Source organism: Tauraco erythrolophus, chromosome 7, assembly GCF_009769465.1.
Source record: "Tauraco erythrolophus isolate bTauEry1 chromosome 7, bTauEry1.pri, whole genome shotgun sequence".
NCBI classification, from domain to species: Eukaryota; Metazoa; Chordata; class Aves; order Musophagiformes; family Musophagidae; genus Tauraco; species Tauraco erythrolophus.
The window spans coordinates 7,123,046-7,145,178 of NC_141471.1; the positions used below are offsets into that span (position 1 = coordinate 7,123,046).

The 22,133-nt window shown below is 40.8% G+C and overlaps 1 protein-coding gene across 3 annotated transcripts in view; it reads right to left on the reverse strand.

Annotated features, from left to right (window-relative positions):
• The window catches only part of RHEB (Ras homolog, mTORC1 binding), a 43,329-nt gene that overhangs the window by 10,232 nt on the left and 10,964 nt on the right, over positions 1-22,133 (reverse strand). For all 3 annotated transcript variants that reach the window (XR_015222267.1, XM_086615049.1, XM_086615047.1), the window contains exons 2-4: positions 14,084-14,155; positions 6,443-6,510; positions 2,810-2,892 (exon numbers count right to left, since the gene is read on the reverse strand). Coding sequence is in view for 2 of the 3 variants with exons in the window: in XM_086615049.1 (XP_086471175.1) it covers positions 2,810-2,892; positions 6,443-6,510; positions 14,084-14,155 (223 nt within the window). In the remaining variant the exon portion in view is untranslated. The remainder of the gene's footprint in view (positions 1-2,809; positions 2,893-6,442; positions 6,511-14,083; positions 14,156-22,133) is intronic.

Genomic DNA, 22,133 nt, shown 5'->3' on the forward strand with positions numbered 1-22,133 from the left:
CCTGCAAACTGAAAGAGGAATAAAAATACTACAAAACAAATTCTGCTACAGACCACAAAACCGTTTCTCAGTCTGAAGCAACAGGAAGGAATTAGCGTACAAGCCACCGGATGACTGAATCACTAACACAATACAATCACTGTTTCCTTTCCACTATCAGGCTTGCTGTTCCCAGCACAGCCAGAAAAAGCCATGCCATGGCACAGCACTCCGGTGGGCTCTCACCTGAGGTTCCAGTGCACAATGCTGCAAAGTGCTCTTGTTCAAATCGGGCTCTTCATTTCCCAGTCCTGGGTATCTGCTCATCTACTATAGCCCATGAGCTCCATTTTTAGTAAAAAGACTAAGAATAAACAGCTGATATTTGTTAACAGATCAAGGTGGAAACCGAGAGAGAAGGGCTATTTAAACTCAGAAACAATTCTGACACAGAAACAAGTTGCTCAGAACTGCCAAGAAAGATTGGCTTGACCAGATCAAGTTCATGTTCTAGAAAGCTTTCCAAATTAATAAAGACTAGAAGGAGCAGAGGCACAGTTTAAGATGCATATTGACCAATCCAAAAAGAGCAGCATGAAATCAAGTCATGAAACAGTAAGAGATCTGGAGACCCTAAGAGGTCCCTTCCAGTTGTGACAAGCAAATAGGGTTACAGCAAACAGCTCCATGTGTGAAATACAGCAATAAAAAATTACTAGCTGTCAGACGAATGTGTTACAGTTATGGAACCTAGCGAGATACAAAACTGGCATTTAATTAAGCTGAACTAGAGCAAAAGCCTTCCAATAACCTTGCAGCTGAGAATCTGAGAGTATGAAAAATGTAGGGCGTTAGCTTTTACTCAAGTCTCATTTCAACTTCCCACTGGAGGTTAGCAGGGAAGATGCTAATTTAAAAACGGCATTTCTATTAAGTTTGCTGTCAAAGCTCTCAGCTCTGCTGGAACAATACTCAGAACAATATACACACTTTGAGAGAAGTCAAGACAAATGGTAACCGTAATACGACTGCCTGGGCAAGTCACCTAAGCTACTGGAGTATTGTGGAAGATCCTTCCTATTGCCTAACACTGTCTTGATACAGAACACAGGGAACTGAACAAGGCAAAATCATTGATACTTTGAAATTTAAAGGAAGAAACTGGGAATAAACAGATGAAGACTAAAACACTGATGAAAATACTATCTACCTACAGTCTTGACGTACCTTGTTGTGTTAGTATTTTCACCATAATCTGGTTTCTATCAGTTCTAACTGATGGAATGCTACCACAGAAAACAGATTTTCATGTCTTTATCTGGGCTGCTAAGCTCAAGTCATCATGAAGCAACAACTGGAGCAGCTGTAAAAGAGCATGTCCTTTAGCTCCAACCAGGAAACAGTACAAGCTGCAGAAGCCTCCAAGAATCTCTGATGATTTTAGTCAGATATTTTTGTCCTCCTTACCAATGAACATTTTTCTCTTCACTTTAGAAGTCGAGTATTGTCTACTTAAGACTTACAACACTAACTCCTATTTCACAGACGTTATTAATCACCAACAATGAAACCCTGATGAAAAAAAACAGGAGTTCGGTGGTTTGGTTAGACACACACGCAAGCCCAACATCTGTTTCATCTCCTCCAGATGACATGTGCTCACCCTTCACGACTTCAGAACTAAGGATCAAAACCAAGAATGAAGAACTGCCAAAGCCTGTTCAACAGTAAAGACCTTGCACGCAACGGAAGTTTATAACCAGACCATATCCCTTCTTTGAGAAGCACAGAAGAGGTAACAGGCAAGTTGTTTTACCTGTATTTTATGACGGTCTACTAAAGAGCACTTGAGATGAACAGTTTTGTCTTCATCAGAGGAAGAGATGGGGAACGCTGCAGCACTTGTAAAAAGCTGATCAGCTTCCTTGCACATAGAAGGGAAGCATCAGCTTCTCTTCTACTTTAAGAGAGTGAAAGGCCCAAGGTCTTAATCATTTTACTCAACTCAAACAAATTTTAAAAAAATAGGATTTTGGCTGCCATAAGAAAGATGCTGTACAGTACTAGAAAATTAAGGTCTATTCAAGAACAACCAGTATTTAAACAAAGCAAGACAACCAGATGGAAGGGACAAAATAAAGGAAGATGATAAAACCTTATGAAGGCCGAGAGGCTTCTTGCAAGTGAAGGACTCCAGCTACAACGGACTATGTCCTCATGTCAGAATGGACTGCAGCCAACAGCATGGATGAAATAGATACTTTGGGAAATTTTTCTAATAACGTATTTGCTGCAGAATGGCCAGAGTGAGCATGCAGGCCAAAAGTCATATACTGATATACTGTTATTTATATGAAAGTTTCTGATGGTTAACCAGAAAATCCAAGACAAGAAGCCAAAGAAATCTCAGTACTGTAACAAGCTACAAGACTGAGGGACTGATCTAGCAACTAACTGGGTACTTCATGTAAATGAACAGTGCCCTTTCAGTCCATATTCAAGTCTGCCTTTATATCTGATGCTAGAGCAATGAACTCTACTTATTCCTGAAATCATTCTACGTACTTTTTACTCACACCTCAAAACAATGTAGTTCAGCACTGTCTCGATTCTTACACAGTACCTTGCATATTAGTCTGTGAAGTGTCTGCAACATTTGGATCTAAGGGGAAGTTTCTGAAAACCCATTAATTTTTTATTTCCATTATACTGCTAAGGGGGAGAGAGATTCAATGAATTAAATGCATGTAAAATACAGGAGAGGCAGGAGCTGAACCCAGAACATATCTGGTTAATATCTGAACCAGAAGAACACAACAGATTTTATTACCTTTTTATTGACGTAACTGAATAAACAAGAATGTAGCCATTGATGTCTATGGAGTACGTCTGAGGAAATATGGAGTATTCATCCTGTAGAAGAAATAATGTATTTTGAATTACTTCCTGCCACAGCTCATAACTTGATGCTAGTAGTTCACCAGCAGTTAAGTTAGTCTATTTCTAAGACACGGGGTGCAAGACTATTTTGTATAGGCAGTACTCTCAAAATTAAGCATTTTCATCAGAACTCTGGATGTGGAGTCTTTACCAAATTAACAGAAAGCTGAGTCAGTCTGTATACTCTAAAATTTAATCCACAGCTTTTTTGATTTATTCTCTCTAAGACTACGGATCAGCTAAAGCCATCCCCAATCCTCTTACCCTGCTTAATTATCAGTTTATATTAGTACAAAACATCCACTCTGTCCTACCACTAATTAGCAATCACGTCTCTTATCTTGCTAGTGATACGTTTCAAATTCCTAATTTCTACAGCTGATGACAGTATTAACAGTTTGTAATTTCAAGTGGCACTGATCACATCTAAATTACTCAAAGGATCTGTTAGGAAGCGAGTAACTGTGGCTCGCCAACTAACTAATGCTTATCAACTGTAGATGTAAGAAATACAGTTACTAGTTGCTTTACGACATATAGAAGTTTGCATTATATGACAAGCGTTTAATTAAAAAAAAAAAATCACAAACCAAACACCAAGCTAGGAAATTAATCACCAAATTTATTACCCTTGTAGAAAAGGATCTGATCAAATAGGTAAACAAACCAGACTGACATATTGCAGGAAGTGTCATGCAAATACTATCAATCCCAAGTTAAAAATCTGATTTGTTCTAATAGATGTTCCTAGGAAAAATTTCCATTTTGACAAGAGACATACTTCTTAAAGGGTGAGTTTTCAAATTTTTAAACCCATGCCGCTTAAGACGTTAATTTTAGCTTAAGATCACATAACCTCTCTGTATATTGTCATGACTGAACAGATGGAGCAACACAATCACGCAACTCGAATCTAGACAGCCAAAAGGAATCAAACGTCCTTAACTGGCAAATGAGGAAAAACTCTTTAAAAATCAACTTCACAGATTCAGCCAAAAAAGTCTGAAAGAATAACACTTGACAAAAGATGCCCTTATTTCCCTTTATTGCTACACACTGAGTGCAGCCCTCCCCCCTCTTCACTGAAATTCCAAACGGCCACTCCAGTTAGCCGTGTAATCCCAAAGTCAATACAGAAGGGATCTGAGCTAGTCTGTGCGCAAAACAGGCGAAAGTGCAACTCTGTAGTTGTTTGACTTTACCCGGAATTTCTCAGGACTGCCCCAGCTGGAATGTGGTGTTAGGTAAGATTTCCTTCTGCACTCCTCTTCTGTGATCCTGTGCTAAAGCTCCCGTTTAACCAAACCACGCAAATCTGAACAGATAACCATGAAAGGTAGAGAGGCACGGGACACAAGAGGAGTACCAACAAAAATAAGTGCCATAACCTCAACTGCTTCCAATTCATTACCTAATTTTTAGATTGTTAGGAGAAGCAAGAAAAGCTGCTATGCTTCCTGGAACTTGTGGGTCAAATTAAGAACTTTGCCAAGTGATAAAACAACGTAGCTATAACTTTTCAAGTAATAGCCAAGTTTTCAAGTCTATAACAAATCCACAATATAATCCTTGCTATGCTGTATACACAAGAGAACTCCCTATGGATCATTAAGCAAGACAGACTTAAGAAAGCCATTTGTTCAAGCCACACCTTCCATAAACCAATATCATCTCTCCTCTAACCCTGAGAGCCAGAACTCAAAGTTCAAGTTGTTCATAGGAAGAGTCAAATCTGAAAATAACCACAGGCTGGGAAAGAATCCCAGAATCATAGAATGGTTTGGGTTGGAAGGGACCTTAAAGATCATCTAGTTCCAATCCCCCTGCCATGGGCAGGGAAACCCTCCACTACACCAGGTTGCCCAAAGCCTCATCCAACCTGGCCTTGAACACTTCCAGGGATGGGGCATCCACAACTTCTCTGGGCAAACTGTTCCACTGTCTCACCACCCTCAATGTAAAAAATTTCTTCCTTATATCTAATCGAAATCTCCCCTCCTTCAGTTTAAATCCATTGCCCCTTGTCCTATCGCTACACGTCCTTGTAAAAAGTCCCTCTCCAGCTTTCCTGTAGGCCCCCTTTAGGTACTGGAAGGCTGCTATAAGATCACCCCGGAGCCTTCTCTTCTCCAGGCTGAACAGCCCCAACTCTCTCAGCCTGTCAAGAAGTTATTTTGGTTTTACAATACTGTACAATATTAAATCAACTCTGAAAATAAATCTCAGCAATAGAGGTATGTTACTGGTGAAGTTACACTGCCTCCCCAGGCAGGCATTTCTTCCTCAAAGAGAAATTTTACTTTTATCACTATGCTACAACTGGAGATGCAAGGCAAGCACGCTTATATTGGCTAAAAGGGAAATCTGTGGAGCTTGTTCTGCAGCTCATGCCTCTCAGCCTGCCCATCTCTCAACCTCACTCTCATCTGCAGAATATTCCCCATCGAACAATTCTGCCACAGAACACGTGGCCAGTATTGTGTTTCTGATCACTTCAGACACCTCTGACAGGTAAGTGGATAACGATGCTGCTGATTAGCACCACAGGCTGACATCATATAAATACATCTTTGTTATTCTTAACACGTAGCTCTTTAAAGAAGATGATCAAACATACCTAGGAGGTTACAACCCTTCTGCATAGTCTCCCAGCTCTAAGCAAGCATCCTGCAGCTTTTAAGTTTTAAGTACTAGCAGCACATTTTACAATACGAACGTTGTTTAACACTACTCAGAACTCAACGGAAGGTAAGAACATGTAAGCGATAAAAAGTTCAGGATAAAAATACAGGGGTTTAACAGTCCCCGTTCTGGGTTTTTTTTCCTAATACAGTGTCTTTCAAAAGAAAGAGCACTCCTGTGCATGGAACATGCAGTGCCAGTTCAGCCAAGCAGCACTATATAATGAACACCTGTACTTCATGAAGCTACCGACCATGCTACAGGACACACGTTCATTGTCTCCTCCTGCTCTCCCCGGCATCACGTGAAGGCTCGGAAGTACACATGCATCATCACTTACTTGAAAATGTAAACAAACTGCAACAGCTTATTGGTAGCCCGGTAAGTACTACCTATATGCATTTCTGTCTACTCCCCATGACTGTTTAATGGATGCAAGTCACAGTGGTGTAGCTGGATCACACAAACAAAAAAAGCCGTGAAAAACTTCTCCACGGCTTACTGAAGTGACATTTTCCAACTAAAGCAAGACTGCTAGTTTAGTCCATAAATACCAAGCAAGCTACTTAAGAACTTTTGGTACATCAGAGTTAAGGCAGTTGCTTCTTCACTTTTAGGCTATGTTCAATTGACAGGAGAAAAAAACAAACCAAACCCAAAACAAAGTCTTCAAATATAAACACTACAGAAACATTACTCTTTGGTGACTAAACAACAAGGCAGAATCACTTAAGTTAACCTTCACCTTTGAATGCAGGGTTGCTACTAACTCAGCTCTATAGAGTATGAGTACCTGTTGTCTTAACTCTGAAGAATGATTAAAAGAAAAAAGATAACTTACTTGGCCAGCAGTGTCAACCAGCTGAAGATGATATTCTTGGCCATTTACTGTGATCAGTTTTGTAAAAGCTAGAACAAACACACATAAACATGTCAGAATTATACACGAGGAAGGGATCATAAGTCATTCATCTATGCCACGGTCAGCCAACGCACTATAAAAAAGAACTTTAGTTACAGGGTTTAAAGTAGCAGTAAAAGGCTAGATTAGGTGGCTGTACTCTTTTAACTAGCATATTGCAGATAACAAAACGCAGAAATTTACTTTAAAATTTCAAATTTTGGAAGATTCTCACATTGGATGCAGCAGTTTCTCCTTTACTTATAAGGAAAGGATAAGCAGGGTTTTACATGCATTTCTAAGAGACTTCCAGGCAAGTGTAATTTGTGGTAACACAAGACACTTAAATACAGCTAGCATCAAATCTAACTCTGAACTTTATAGAATATTTTCCTCAGTTTCTAAGCAGTTTAGCAAAATCAATTTTCCTAAATGTAAACATCAGGAGGTAAATGATCTGGATTAAAAAATATTCTCTGGGGGCTAAAACACACATAGCCTGACTTACAAATACACTAAACCTACATAATGATAATTTAGTTAGAAGCTCACCATGTTGCCACCAGCCTATCTAGTCCTCAGTCAGAAAGTACATTCAGTCCCTGAAAGCCATGAGAATTGCTTCTCTTCCTCGGATTCATGAAATGCCAATGCGCTGTGTGCAGAGGAATCTTACTCAGTGTTTGTATTATGCGACTGCAAAAGCAAACGGTGTCACAGCTCTTGCAGGAATAATGTACTACTGAGCACTACACGTACCGACCACAGCACGCACACTTGGCTTCAGAGCTTCCCTTTGGCCTTAGTGTTGCACTCCAGAAACAATTACTGATTATGTTGAGTAAAGCTTGTGTTGTCCTCTGGTTGAGGTGGTTTTCCCAAATACTAATGGTCCTAAGAAGCTCCACCTTTCATTGTGGGGATGAGCAGGCAAACAGCCAACACTGGAGTGGCCTGTTCATCATACTCGAAGTTGTCCAATAGCTTCCTGAAGCAGCAAAATTGAATGTTCTCCATCCCGCTGTGCAGTCCCCTGCCTACGTCTTCTGGGTTTGGTACAGGGTCTCCTAGGAGCTGAAAGTTCTCCAGCTTTCCTCCTCCCCACCAATGCTCACTGTCCTGTCAAGCCTCCACAATGTGAGTATTCTCTTGAGTAAGTGGGCTGAAATATCTGAAACTGGAGGCTTCAACCCACCTAGTAAATCAAAGCACCCTTTCTAAAAAAAAAAAAAGGAGCAATTCACACAGCAAAGCCAAACTAACGCAGCATGTCTGAACAGCGTAAAGCGTACCTACAGTTTCCATTACAACACCAACAAGTGCCATTTGAAATGGAGCCTCAAAGACAGAGAGCTCCTACCTTGCCCTGTCCATCCTCTAAGAAAGCTGCTTTAGCACGTGTACATGCAAGCTGCTCTCAAGTCACTGTCTGGACACTGTTGTCATCACTGCACAAAATTTTAGGGTTACACAGCAAGAATCCACAACAACTTTTCACCCTGGATGAATACTGTGGCGGGGACAGAAGCAACTGTTTGTTTGAACAGATGTTAACACGCGGCGTTGCTATACACAACATCCCTGCTTCACGTCAGAGGGAAAACAGGCCCATTCGGAGAGGGACTGCATTAACAGGTGTGTTAAAAGTAACAGCCTCTAGTCTCTTGACACTTGACACACACATCAAAGCACTCTGCAATCACAGTAGCTGCAAGAGCCTCATGAAGTTAATATTTAAAGAGGGACAGAGACAGATGGCAGCTTTTTCAGACTATTCTAGAAGTCTAGAATAGACCCAGCAAAGACATCATCATCATCGGTACTGGAAGTAGAGTGTGACAGAGCCAGGGGAAGGGAAACAGTGGAGGAGTCACCACAGACTGGGTGAAGAGAACTGTTAGTTCAGCGCAGAGGCTTGCAGCACTAGGAACAGCCCACTGCATGAACATGCATCTGCTTTGTTGCAGTCATAATTAATGACTCTCATTTCTTTGCTGAAGCTTTTTAGAAACGTTCCCAGCAACAATTTCATCTTGGGAAAAACCTGCAGCTGTATTAAATGCCATTAGTGATCCACAGGTCCTGTTGATCCAGAGGAAGTCTTCATTTCCAATTCCATCACGTACCATTCCAGGACACATTGCCTTCTGCTGCGCCCGTGAGCAAGACAAACAACCGATAATACGATCACGGCACAGCATGGCTCCTCCTGGTATGCCAAGGACAGATTTCAGCAGACCTGAACAATCTCTGCAGTCCTAGTCATAACGTGAGCATCTGCGAAACGCCGCTCACCAGCTGGAGCATGGGTAAAGCCTGTTTCAGCTCCACGAAGCTAACAGGACACGCTTACAGCTTGTAACACCTAACTAATTGGGGCTATTCAGCCTGGAGAAGAGGAGGCTCCGGGGTGACCTTATAGCGGTCTTCCAGTACCTCAAGGGGGCCTACAAGAAAGATGGGGAGAGGCTGTTCAGGAGGGTCTGTTGTGATAGGACAAGGGGTAATGGTTTTAAAATAGAGGGAGGTAGATTCAGGTTGGATATTAGGAAAAAATTTTTTACCATGAGAGTTGTAGAACACTGGAACAGGTTGTCCAGAGAGGTGGTGGATGCTCCATCCCTGGAGACGTTCAAGGCCAGGTTGGACGAGGCCCTGAGCAACCTGATGTAGTTGGAGATATCCCTGTTCCTTGCAGGGGGGTTGGACTAGATGACCTTTGAAGGTCCCTTCCAGCCCTAACCATTCTATGATTCTATGATACTATGAACTCCAGTGCAGCTTATATGAAGAAAGCTGCAATCCCCACCTTTGCCTACAACTGTTCCTAGTTCTGATGCATTGCTGAAACTTGGGACAATTTGTTGCTGCAGTGAACAGCACAGCATCAAACAGATATATACACACAGCTGAGGGTGCAGCAGTCAACAGCTGCATTGCAAAGCAACTAAAGCCACTTTGCCACCAGAGAAAGTTCTGGTACAATTACATGCAGAGTGCAGCCCTGAATGCTGCTACAGCTCCACAGAACCGTTACTTATGCAGCAACTCCATCAGCTGCTGATCATCATTACCCTCAGATCAAGTATATTTCAATCAGACTGACATGAACAAAATGATTTGCATATGCAACTCAAATGACAGCTGCTGTGAAAGCAAGCCATTATGATAAAAAAAAAAATCAGTACCAGGCATACAAATGCAGGCTTTTAGATCAACAGTACTACTGAGTGAAGGTAAAAGAGGGGTGTAATATTATTTCCAGAACTACTGGCTGGTAGCTAAATACAGTCACCACTTAAGGGTTCCTCGGTTACTACCTTCTGCATCCCTTTCTACTTGTCTTCATTCCAAAGTCAATGCCTGTCACTAATCTGTCAGGACACCTTTTACAACACTGAGATGTGTAATGCAAAAGAGCTATTTTTAATTTTTCTCAGAAGCCTTATTTCCACCCCTTGAGAAGGTTGCTCATCAGCAACTCCTGGGAAGAAGCATACTTCACCCTTCCAGTGCAGTTGTCACGATGTGCACAGAAGTTTAGACCTTAAGATGCTTCCAGCAGACCCATCTAAACCTATAGGTATCCCCTCAACAACTACTAAGATTCCTCCAGCCCCCTCCCCCTTCCTAATATGCTTCTACTCAGCTCCAGGGAAACCTTCTAGCAGCCTTCTAGTACTTAAAGGGGGCCCTACAAGAAAGCTTTTTACAAGGGTATATAGTGATAAGACAAGGGGCAATGGCTTTAGATTAGATCTAAGGAAGAAATTTTTTACATTGAGGGTGGTTAGGCAATTGAACAGGTTGCTTAGAGAAGTTGTGGATGCCCCATCCCTGGATGTGCTCAAGGCCACGCTGGATGAGGCTCTGAGCAACCTGATCTAGTGGAAGGTGTCCTTGGCCATGGCAGGGGGGTTGGAACTAGATGATCTTTGAGGTCACTTCCAACCCTAACCATTCTATTATTCTATGATAATTCTACCAAAAAACACGGGATGGAGGTAGGAAGCCCTTGGGGGAAAACTGTTCCTTTCCTTAGGAAGCTACTGAGTCTGTTTAGGGGAGAAAGGAAGACCACAAAGTTGCGGCACAGTGCTAGAAGCCTCTCTGAAACTGCAAGGAAAAGCAGAAAGCCGCCAGGCAGGCCTCAGAGGAGCTGGAGAAAACGTTTCTTTTTTTTTTTTAGACTCAGGCAGCAAAGTCAGCTTTCCTGCAATGCAAAATCACTGAATTAATGATAACCAAAGACATGCCTGCAAAGATGGAGGTGGGTGGAGTTATGTGCACATCTTCATTGTCTATTCCTTCTGACCTATTTGCTTTGAGTTCCAAATTAAGATTCTAGTTTTCCTTCCAGCAGAATTTTTGAGTTTTAAATTGTTCTGGTCTTAGCTTGTCTGAGCTCTGCCTTCAGAGCCCCATCCAGCTCCACGCCCACAGAGACTCCCTCCACACACTCCTGCTCTGCAAGGATCTTCCTTCTTTTTCCAATGCTCCCACAAATAATTGTTCCACTAATGTCTCAATCAAGCTCTCTCAAGAGTAGCCATCCATTGTGGTGTCACTCCTGTTGGGACATTCAGAAAAGGAAAAACTATTTTCCTCAGCAATTAACTCTCACCTCTGCTGCTGCCTCAAAACTCTACAAGTTACTCTTCCTGGTACACAAGTTAGCAGAAGTAACTGAATTCAACATGCTTCTTAACTTAAATAAACTTAACTTTTCTGGTTCTAATCTAATCCACGGAAAGGAAAATGCAGCAGTAAAGCAGTGTTGACTTAACAAACACTAAGTGAAATCTGATGCAACTTGTTTTCCCTTTACTACTCCCAAAGAAGGTAGCGATTTTCACATGGAAAATATGAAACCTCTAGAATATTGTTCAACGCTTATATGCTATGCAACTTGTTCCTGTAAGAGCTTAACTATAACTTGCCTTCTATACAATTTGGCTTTAGACTCAATTTTCTGTACAAGTTTTATGATTTGAAGAAAAAAATGATAAAGATTAAGCTACCAGCAGTACTTCAGCTTTCTATCCTTTCATCAGCACGGTGTTCATCAGAAACAATTTTCTGGAGACAAAACAGAAATCAGAGGCCAGACTATTCTTTAGCCTGTATTTTCTTCATTTCCATGTTTTGTGACACTAAAGTAGAGTCAATCACTAGACAAAACTGAAAAGGTTTTATAACCCGCTATAATGCACTGGAAAAATGCAACATTTGTCAACCGTGCTCCTACTATAGGCACCTGGACTTCTCAACCTCTTTTACCAACATTGTCAACCAGTTTTGAAACTACAAGGTAGGAAAACAATTGAAGAGCTGAATATGTACTTTATGCCTTATGATCCTGCATACAGCTGGGAGTGTCAGAAGACTGGATTGATCAAAGATTTATATTTAGAATAAATACATTTTAAAAAGATTAAGAACTTAAGTCAAAAGAATGATTTCATACTAACCCCATCAAAACTAGTTTTACGTGTCTTCCTTAAAAAAGATACCTTCGATGCATTTTAAATTTTATTGTTAAATTAGCATGCGTTATCTCTTCTGTTCTTCACAGAGGCATTTTTAAAACCTTCTCTCTATCAGGCCTTCCAGGGCTTAGAGATGGGACAGACTTCCTACTGTCTTAAACCTCAGGGCACATCCTTTTACATTGTCAACCCCTACTTCCCAGCAATATGTTCTGATGCAAGAAGTGCCCTTCAATTCTCTACCTTTCAGAAAGCAAATTCCTCTAGCCATGCCACAGATCACAAGACTTTCACCAAATGAATAATGCTGTTTGTTTTCCAAATAAATAAGAAATCCAGTGAAAAGTTAAACTTTTTCTAGATGCCCCTGCCCAACAGTTTTCATGGCCATGACATGCTCAATGTTTAGAATTCAGATCAAGCAAGCAGTGCAGACTTGTACAAGAGTCAAATAAGAACAGAATTCATCCAGAGTATATTTTTATATCATTAAGAAATGCTGCCAGGGTGAGACATACAACTACAGAGTTACTAACAGCAGCTACAGACAACAGGTTTGTGTGGACAACGAGAGCTTGTAAGTGATGAAACAAGCCAACATTGTACTCAGGTGTCAAAATCCTAAAACAAGATACAGACTCAGTATTTTGGAGATATTTTGACCCCATGTCTCTCAAGCTTTATTTATTTCCACATACTGCATAAAGGTAAAAGATTACTTTAAATAAGTTGCATTTGTATACCACAGAGCGTGAAAAATAACCTGTCCCAACTAATGTTAAGATTTAAAATACAGACACTCAATCCCTAATGTATTGTTAGCAGCTTTACTTCAAAACAAACCTTATTTATAATTCTAACAAAGCAAAAAGAGATGATGGAAAGTATTAATATTAATGACATCTGAATAAGGACTAATAGATCATTCAGGTCAAGGGCAAATTATTCACTCTGACTCACTAAAGCAAATTTAGAGCTTCTCAAAAAGTAGCATTTGAATTTTAGTTCCAAGCAAGAAAACAATCCTGAGTGAAACATTCCGATAGCTACTGATTTGCAATTATTACTATATATACACCCAAAACCCCCCCTTCTTCTGCTGCTTACTTCATTCAAACTTCCAGAGTTACCATGTAGGCTTAACATCCTACTGCACAAGTTCGAAAGAGTAAAAACGTGTGCTACCACTGCATTTCAGAAGTCATTAAAGTACAAGAACTCCAGGATTATGATCACAAACCAAAAGTTTTATCTGCCACATGATTAAAGTGAGCCAATACAACCAAGTTACGCAGCCCAGCACCACAGTTGCTCAAGTACTTTACGACCACTGTTAGCTCAGAAAGAGGTGGCTGGATTGTAATGATACCAGTAACTTGCCTCTGAAGTGACGTGCTGCTCTTGGCAGCATTTTTAGTGTTAGTATCTTTACCTACCCACTATGCTAGCTATTCACAAAGGCACTAATATTAAAAAAAAAAACTGCTAAAAGGAAAAAAAAGACACTTGAGAAGTCAGTTACCCAGTATTTGCGGCAAGCTTATTGTGTACCAGGCTTGTTATCAAGCAGTTGGAAATGAGTAATTTAAAAGATTATAATGTTATCATGGCCACAGCATGTCTACCTTCTAAAGCAGCTGTTTGCTCCTGACTGGTATGGCTGGCTTTGTGTTCATCTGGATATACCAATCAAACGAAACATTTGAGACTTTGGAATATTTGTATATAGTGGCACATTTTCATATAGGTATGACACACTTAATTTGAGGTGCCTCAACTACATTAGGGGAAGCAGATGTCCAATAACATACATATAATGCAAGAAGGAGATGCATTTTAGCCAGATTGATTAGGTATTACTTCATTTAGTGTTAAAAGACAGTGAAGCTGTTTGGAGAATATGCACACAGTGATTTTCACGCTGCAATACTGCAAGCTTGGTAAGCACTGGCTTAAGAGACTAATGAAACTGAACAGTTAATGAATGGCTTTAATGTTAATAACTAAATGCCCACCTAAATAGTATGTATCAACACAACGGCTTCTGATAAGAGTCAGGAACAGAAGAACAGCTTGTCAGTTATTTACTTACTGTTCTCTATGGTTGGATCATATGAATCAACAAACTGTCCTTCCACAAACTGAATCGTCAGTGAAGATTTTCCTGTAAAGCAAGGAAAAGATAATTTGCATTGAAACAAGTCTTCAACAACCATTCTATGATTCTAAAAGATAATTTGCATTGAAGCAAGTCTTCAGGTTGTTATCACTTTACACTTACTAGTAGATACACTAATTTTTCTGTAAGAGCCAATATGAGCTTTGTATGGTTCATTTAAACATCTATACATGACAACTGACCTACTTTTAAATGAAGTGCCTATTCCTAGTAATTGGGTCTCCTGAACATATAAAAAGTAGTGCAAGAACTACTCAGCACATGTTCTGCTTTTGTTTTAACATAGCATAATTTAAGTGCCTCCTCCAGCTTAAACCAAATCTAAAAGTAGCAGTGTCCAACCCTCATAAAATTAAATTTAACAAACTGTTATACTTGGAAGGTTTTCCTGTTTAGGAGCAAGGAGAACTAGAAATACTTTTCAGTCATTGCACAGAAAACTAGAAACTTCGATGGAATTAGCCAGATTTGGTTTGGCTAGGAGATCAGACATCTTTCCCATGACAAAAGGATGATCTCAAAATTCTTGAGATCAATATACACCCCTCTTCTTTAATTCTCTTAATGCCACATTAGAAAAGACTAGTGGATGCTGTATTTTAAGCATAGTGATTGGGGGGGCTTAACTGGATTTTTATCTTTTGAAAGCAATTGAATTGCTGCTTTTGCAGACAATTTTCCCAATTTCAGTTATGCTGAACTGATTATACATCCCTCAATAAAGAGTAATGCAAAATGTTGCACTTAGTAGCAGATTGAAAAAATGAAAACTAATTTAGTCTTGAAAGATTTTCAAGATGGTAGAAGTGAATCGTATACATTGACCATAAAAAACACCTTTAAAGCTCTGCAACTGAAGACTTTCCAAAGCACTCCTGAAGTCTTAACACAATTTCCATTACAGCATATCTTCTACATTTGGGAATCTACTAGATCCTATTACATTATGTTTGCTCTTATAAAGATTGCCAAGTGCCTTAGCTGCTTTTGGACATGAGCATATTCTTCATGCTCCTTTATACTCTTCGCATCGGCGAGAAGCACAAACAAAATACAACCTCAAGTTAAAATTTAGACTCGAGACCATCCTACTCAGTGGAAGCCTTTCAATGACATCGTTAAGTAACCAATGTTGTGGATGAACTAGTTTACAGTAAAACTATTTTCAAAAATTAATTGCTTTGGATAAAGACTGCCAGTGCTTAGACCGTGCTATGTTTATACTTTGCTGTAGAAAAAGTCATATCCTAGGTGTTCCTTCAGGAGATAATAAAAAAAAGTTTTCCACTTCCAACCCCCCTTTCTTGCTTCATCATACAAGGCTCCTGACTTGTTCACATTTGACTTTTTGTTACTATCAGCATACTTGGCAAGTCCTTTTGTTAAAGATATTCTAAAAAATTGCAAGGTAGACAAAAAGTACAAGAACAAAAGTGATGCAAGGGAAAGTCTGGCTTAATATTTATGATTTCATGTGCAGTCAACCCCTTCATCAACTGCAACACCTCCGGGATTTACTTCTCCAGGAGGAAGAGAGAAAATAGTACACAAGCATCATCATATTGTGTTTTCCAACAGCCATAACCCTCATCAACTCACTGCTTGGTTTATTTTATCATCACTGCCCAGCTCTGCCACACTTACCCCTTTTTTGTCTCCTATCAATCACATCAGTTTATTTAAGATGCAACACTAAAAAAACCAAGAGAAACCCCAGGAAGACCAGCAGCACACAACCTTTTAAGAGTTGCTTTTTCTCAAACCAAATTCTTAGATATCAAATAATGATACATCTAGCAGCACAACTAAAGGTGTCTTACTCACTGTGTACGAGTTTACAGAGAACATTGCACTTTAAACTATTGCTCCAGCAAGGAGGGGGTGGCTGGGAAAGCAACCATGCACATCTGAAATCATCCTAATAAGGAAAGACTTAGAACTGAGACTATGCATAGAATCATAGAATGGCATAGGCTGGAAGGGCCCTTAGAGATCATTTAATCCAACCTCCCTGTCATGGGCAGGGACGCTTCTCAACTAGATCAGGCTACTCAAGGCTCTTGCATCCCAGCAACTTTCTGAAACGGTGCATTTTGGATGCCACTAAAGAGAGCGAATGAACTTCCAAGCTATAGTTCTTCTTCAGCTATAAGCTTATTAAGTTGCTACCCAGAGGTCACGCTTCCAGGTTCTTTGCCAACACCAGCACATTAAGCACTCTATTTTAAAACAAAGTTAACTATTCCTAGATTAGGCTGTCCATATCTTCAAGATAAGAGCAGCAAAGTTAAACGCACATCATTACTAAACATTTTTCCTCCTAAGAGGGATCCTAAACTAACTGAAAGACTTGACTGCTACCATCTGTCTTTGCTAAGTCTGGAAACCAAATACTAGAAAGAAGTCAGAGCCAACAGAAAATGCTGCATTTAACATCCAGCTGTATTAATTACTGCTTTCCTCCTAACAGTGAAAGAGGAGGAAACAAAACCAGACAAAACCAGTATTCCAACACTCGCTTCCTAAATTCCTCCACGCTTTGTAACAAGCCTTCCAGTAATGATGTGTTTGTCATCACAAGAGGATGCCTGCTTTCCTAGATGAGCCACAGGGAAGCTCTCCGGTCTTGGATTCGGCCACATACCCCCTCGGGATAAGTGCATGCAACAGTATCCCATTAAACCAAGGCTTCCAAAGGGGACACAAGAAATTTAAAACCTAAGTGATTAACACCCCACTGCTGTCTCGAAGCCCATGCTCCAGGAGCACACAGGATCATGTAAACAACAGCTTGGCTTGAACTTTGTCCCATAGATTTTATTCCAGGCCTTTGACCTACGCTCATGGACAGAGAGGAAAATTAAGTCGACAACTTAGCTCCTATCTCCTCTTTCCTCAGAAAGATCAGGCACCATTTTCAGAGAGAATTATAAAATAAACACAAAATCCGTGAGGCAGGGGCCAAGGAACTGCACGCAACCGCGTTTTTGGATGTGCTAACCCCATCTGGGAGCGCGGCAGGGAGGACGCAGGGAGACAGCGCAGTCGAGCTGCGCACACCCTGCTAGCACACTTCAGCCTACAAGGACAAAAGAGCCTGACACCAGCAGCAAAGACTTGATTAAATGATTGCTCAAGGGTGCATACCTCAAAAAAGGCTCAGCTCTAACATGCCCTCATTTGGAACAAACACCAAATGTTTCTGAGTTTGCTAAGCTTTTCCTTGTGGCATCCTCCGCGCTGGTACTTTTAGCATACCTGCTGTCCTCAAATTTTAGGAAAATAAATCTCCGTTGAGACCAGACCAAAAGGAGAAATGTCATGAGCGGAAGCAAGGCAAAGTCTGCTCGAAGTGATTCACTAAATTGACAGAGACCTGTGATTTTGAGATGAAAAAGTATTTGCAAAATGTTACTGCAGCAGATTATGGTTTAACCTTTTGACTGTCTAGAATCAGAGAGCTTAAAATGACTAGGAAGAAATAAATGAATCAAATAAGGGCAACTCTGGGGCAGGGCAGCAGTATGAGACCTCCAGCTGTACTTGCTATGGCAACCCAAAGCACTAGATAATGCATGGCAGAGGAGTTGTAAGCAAAATCCTTCAAGTTCACTGACTCTCTCTGGAGGAACAGGACAGAAGGTAAGGGCTGGGAGGAATGGCTTTTACAAATGTTTCCACCACAAATCCCAGGTGGCTGAAAACTAAGTCATCCAGAACTACCAAAAGGTTATTTGCATACACAATATGTTATTTATGATATGATGCGGGAGTGGTAAAGAAGAGCATTCCACTGTCAAAACAGAAAAGGAACAGGTTTTCAGACAGAAAGCCATTTCGAAAAATAAAGCTGTCGTATTTCTGCTCGTACAATAGACCACTGGTTACGTAAAGCAGGAACATCCCATAAACACTGACTAGTGCAGTCATAGCACATCAGTTTCAAATGCCATTGCAATTGTCAAGGCAAAACAATTGCCAAATCGAGTTTTCACTCATCCTTTTACCTCTTGGACAAGAGCTGTGGTATTTCATCTAGCTTTACAACTCAAGCTTTACAACACCAGGCAGTTTACCAAGAAGATGAGTAACGGAGCCCGGGTGGGCTCCCGAAGAGCCGGCCTCCCCAAAGAGGCCATGCCCTCTCTCCGACACGCCATCACCCGCCTGCCAGCCCCGTCCTGCATCCTTATTCTTCTCGCAATAGGCAGAGGGAAAGCCCAGATGAAATTCTCATCTGCAGCCAACTTCCCCCCCAAACTCAGGAGACAGAAATGATGCAACTGGGCAGCGAGCAAGCCAAACAACAGCTCCACAAGTGAGGCATTGTGCAAGCTCGATTCCGCAGCTGCCCTCTAACGTGGCATCTCCATGATGACAGCCCCTGGCAGTGCAGCCCAGTTTATCTCAACAGGAAGAATTTCTCAATACTCGAAATCATCTGCACAAGCAATGAGTAAACAGTTTGACGAGGTCAAGAACAACAACTACTGAAGAGCTGCAATTTGCCATTCTGTCAGAATTTTAGATGCATCATTTCTTTAATAGATTTTTTTTTTTACTAAAACGTCTGTTTATGTACTTTGCTTAATTACTAAATGCTTAACAGCTGGCAGCATCTAATCCGCTCCTTCCACAAGCCTAGCACCTTACCTAAGCCAGTCTCTACGTAGATCTACTCAGTCTTACCTACAGAACAAACTAGTTTAGGTTTTGTCACACAAGGGTTCAAGAAACCTCGTAATGAAATGCTGTCAGTCACAGCAAATTAGGTACGACCTACTGGGTACCCAACCTTCAGTACCTCGCACACAGCAGCACTCACTACACTTCAGTTTTCATACTGACAGTTACACTCAATTTAATTTGAGCCCAACGATCTTTATCTTCTTTAATTCAGAATACCAAGATGCACAAAATGGAGACACCAGCATTTCCACAGTGCAGACTACCTGTTTGCCCTCAGAGCACAGAAAGAGACAGAACAACTTCTTGGAGCACACGGAGGTTTAACTGAGTAGCAAAGGGAATTACAGCATCACTCTTCAACAAAAATCTTTTCACAAGATAGAACATCTCAGAACCCATCGCTAGCTCATCATTCATCTCAGGCTTCATCATTAGCAACTGTCTATGGTTAATTAAGATTTTTTTCCCCCAGGTGCTAATTACAGCTATGTAGTTGCTATTTTGCTGTCCACTGCTATGTAGTTCAGTGATTCATTCTAATGACTAAAAAAATGATACATCTGGGTCAATAAAGAATTGTGTTTCTAAACCTCTGGAGACAGTGATACAATGAGTAGTTTGTGTTTTACTCAGATGCAACTTAATTCTACTATTAGACTTTAAATCATGAGGAATTTATCACTTATAAACATCGACTTTGAGCCATAGTTTTATCGATTTTGTAGTGATTTCCTTGCGACGTCAACATTCTACCAGGATTAAAAATTTTTGACGTTTATAGAGAAAACTCTTGCTGAAACACAGAGCTCAACGGGTATACCTGCTCATATGATACTCGTGCTCAATTTGCAACACAAAGGCTGGAGGCACTCCTCTCTCAAAGTGTTCTCTGAGTTTTCTGAAGGACAGACTAAAGGATCTGGCTTTAAAATCCTTTAAGAGGGAAAGCCTGAAGACCTCAATGAGACATCTTTTGGCAGTGAGGGACCTCAAGAACAGAAGCAACCTTCATGAGAAAGCAAACAGCCGATCAGCACTTCAGGACAACGTAAGCTCTTTTTCAACTTCTATGGCACTTTATCCCACTGCTACAACTGTTCCTTGCCTTCTGATCTAATTTTATATTAGGATATAATGAAATACATTTGACAGTCAAAGGGCAAGGTATAGTAGCAAGAACCACTCCTGCTGTAGAAGAGGAGGTTCACATGATGGTCTGTAACACCAAGAACACAAGCCCGCAGGGAGAAGAGGACACATGCTTGTTTCTCTTCCTTCTGCATTGCACAATCTTCTTGAGGTTTATCAAAGGTGTTCCTCTGCAAGCCAGAAGAAATCTGAGAGGCACTCATTCAGAAAGAAAGTCAGATGGTTTCCTTTATTTTCTTCAGATTTCGAAGCAGTCGGTCAAACTCACAACTGTATTTGCAGGCCCTTGTTAGGTTGGCAACAACGAGCCTTCAAAACCCAAACCACGAATCCTAACAACGCTATCTAGATGATATTTTCTGTAAGGAAAGCAAGAAGAGAGCATGTGCTTTATTCCCTGATGTGTAACAGCAAGCTTGCTCCATCCTGCTGCAGTGCTCGTCCCTCAGCGATCACTTGCCCTTTGTTGCAGTGTGTTACATATCCAGGCAAGCACATACAGAAAAATTCCACTGTTTTGCTGCAACGGCTTAGCTGCCACTTCCAGGTGTCCATTTTGTCTCCATTTAAGTCAGTAACCTCAGCAAAGGATTGTCAGAAGAAACGTTTTAGTTATTTTAGTGCAGGGTCTAGTTACCTCTGCTCGTTACCCTTGCGGGCAGAAAAGTCTGTGCCACAGTTTGCCTGATGTCTCCCTTTTAACGAGGTAAACCAATTTTAATTCCACGTGTTTACTATCAGTTGTCAAAGATGGAAAAGCTGTTACAAGGCTTAAACAAATCTAGACAACTTCTGTGGGATGCACCTCACCCGGCCATGGTATGCATGCATAGATGGCTGCATCTAAGATGTTTTAAATAGGTCTGGGAAAATTGCATCCCGAGCTCTCCTAACTACTAAGGAAATTCAGACATCCATCTCCGAAACAGTCAACTGATATTTGCTGAGATAAATATCATCCTCCGTATTCTCTTTAGACTTCCCACAGAAACTGTGTGTCCCTGCAGCATCTTCCCACTCCACAGCACCACGCCTAAAATACTTCAGGTGGTTTTAGAAACTCAGAGGCAACTTGACTTATCAGGCATGCCTGCTAGCCTAATTAGCAAATGTATTCCTAAACTAAATATGAGGCAGTAAGCTTAAAGATCAGACCCTAATGTTTCAGTTTATGACATACTTAGAGGGAAAGAGCCTGAACTTTGTACTGATTTCCCTTTGAAGAGGAAAAATTGAAGCTGTACTGCTGGGTAGAAGCCAAGTCCTCTCTCCCTAAGCACACACTTCAAGCAGCTAATTAGGTATCTGAATAAACTTGACCTTTCCTTGGATCATTGGGTATGTACAACACGAAACGTCTTTGAAAGATACTTCTAGTAACTGTCATTCTTTCATCATTAAATCAGTTTTAAAATGCTATGTCACTAGAAATAAAAACGCGTCTCTCTTGCTTTAACGCATTCCATGCATTCCCCCTTCCCATATTCAAGGTTTTAGTTTCAACACAAGGGAACGAACTCCCAACTTACAGTCAGATCTTTCCTTGACGCTAAAGATCACTGGGGTGTACAACTTGAATTACCCTTCTGCACTCCAGAAATACCAGGACTAGGAGGTTTTACGCACTCTGAGAAGTGCATCTTTCCAACTGTAGGCACCAGCACCAGCTCTCCACTCGTTGCAGAGGCACTGCCCTAAATGCACTTGCAGCTCAGGTGAATTTAACGGCAGAAGCCGATGAACTCCGCTCTAGGCACACCACATGGGATATAAGCAGCTGTTTAGCTTTACCAGGAGTTTGCAGCCATTGTTTTCCTTTTTTCCACTTCTACACAACTGGCTGAAGTTAACACCAGCGACACTAAGTTACATGCTACTACTGTCCTCTTGGCAAAGCAGTAGCAGTGTGCCATCAAACAAGCAAGAGTTCACAGGTAAAAACCAGAGTTTTAAACATAACATTTCCAGTGGAAAACAGGATAAACTCTTCTCTCTATTTCACTGCAGATCTTACTTACATTTTTAGACCATCCTATCTACACCAATAACAGAGAAAACTTTACTAGCACAGAACCCTTACCAAGATGAAAGACCTCAGTCTTTCAATGGATCAGTACTGTTCCAC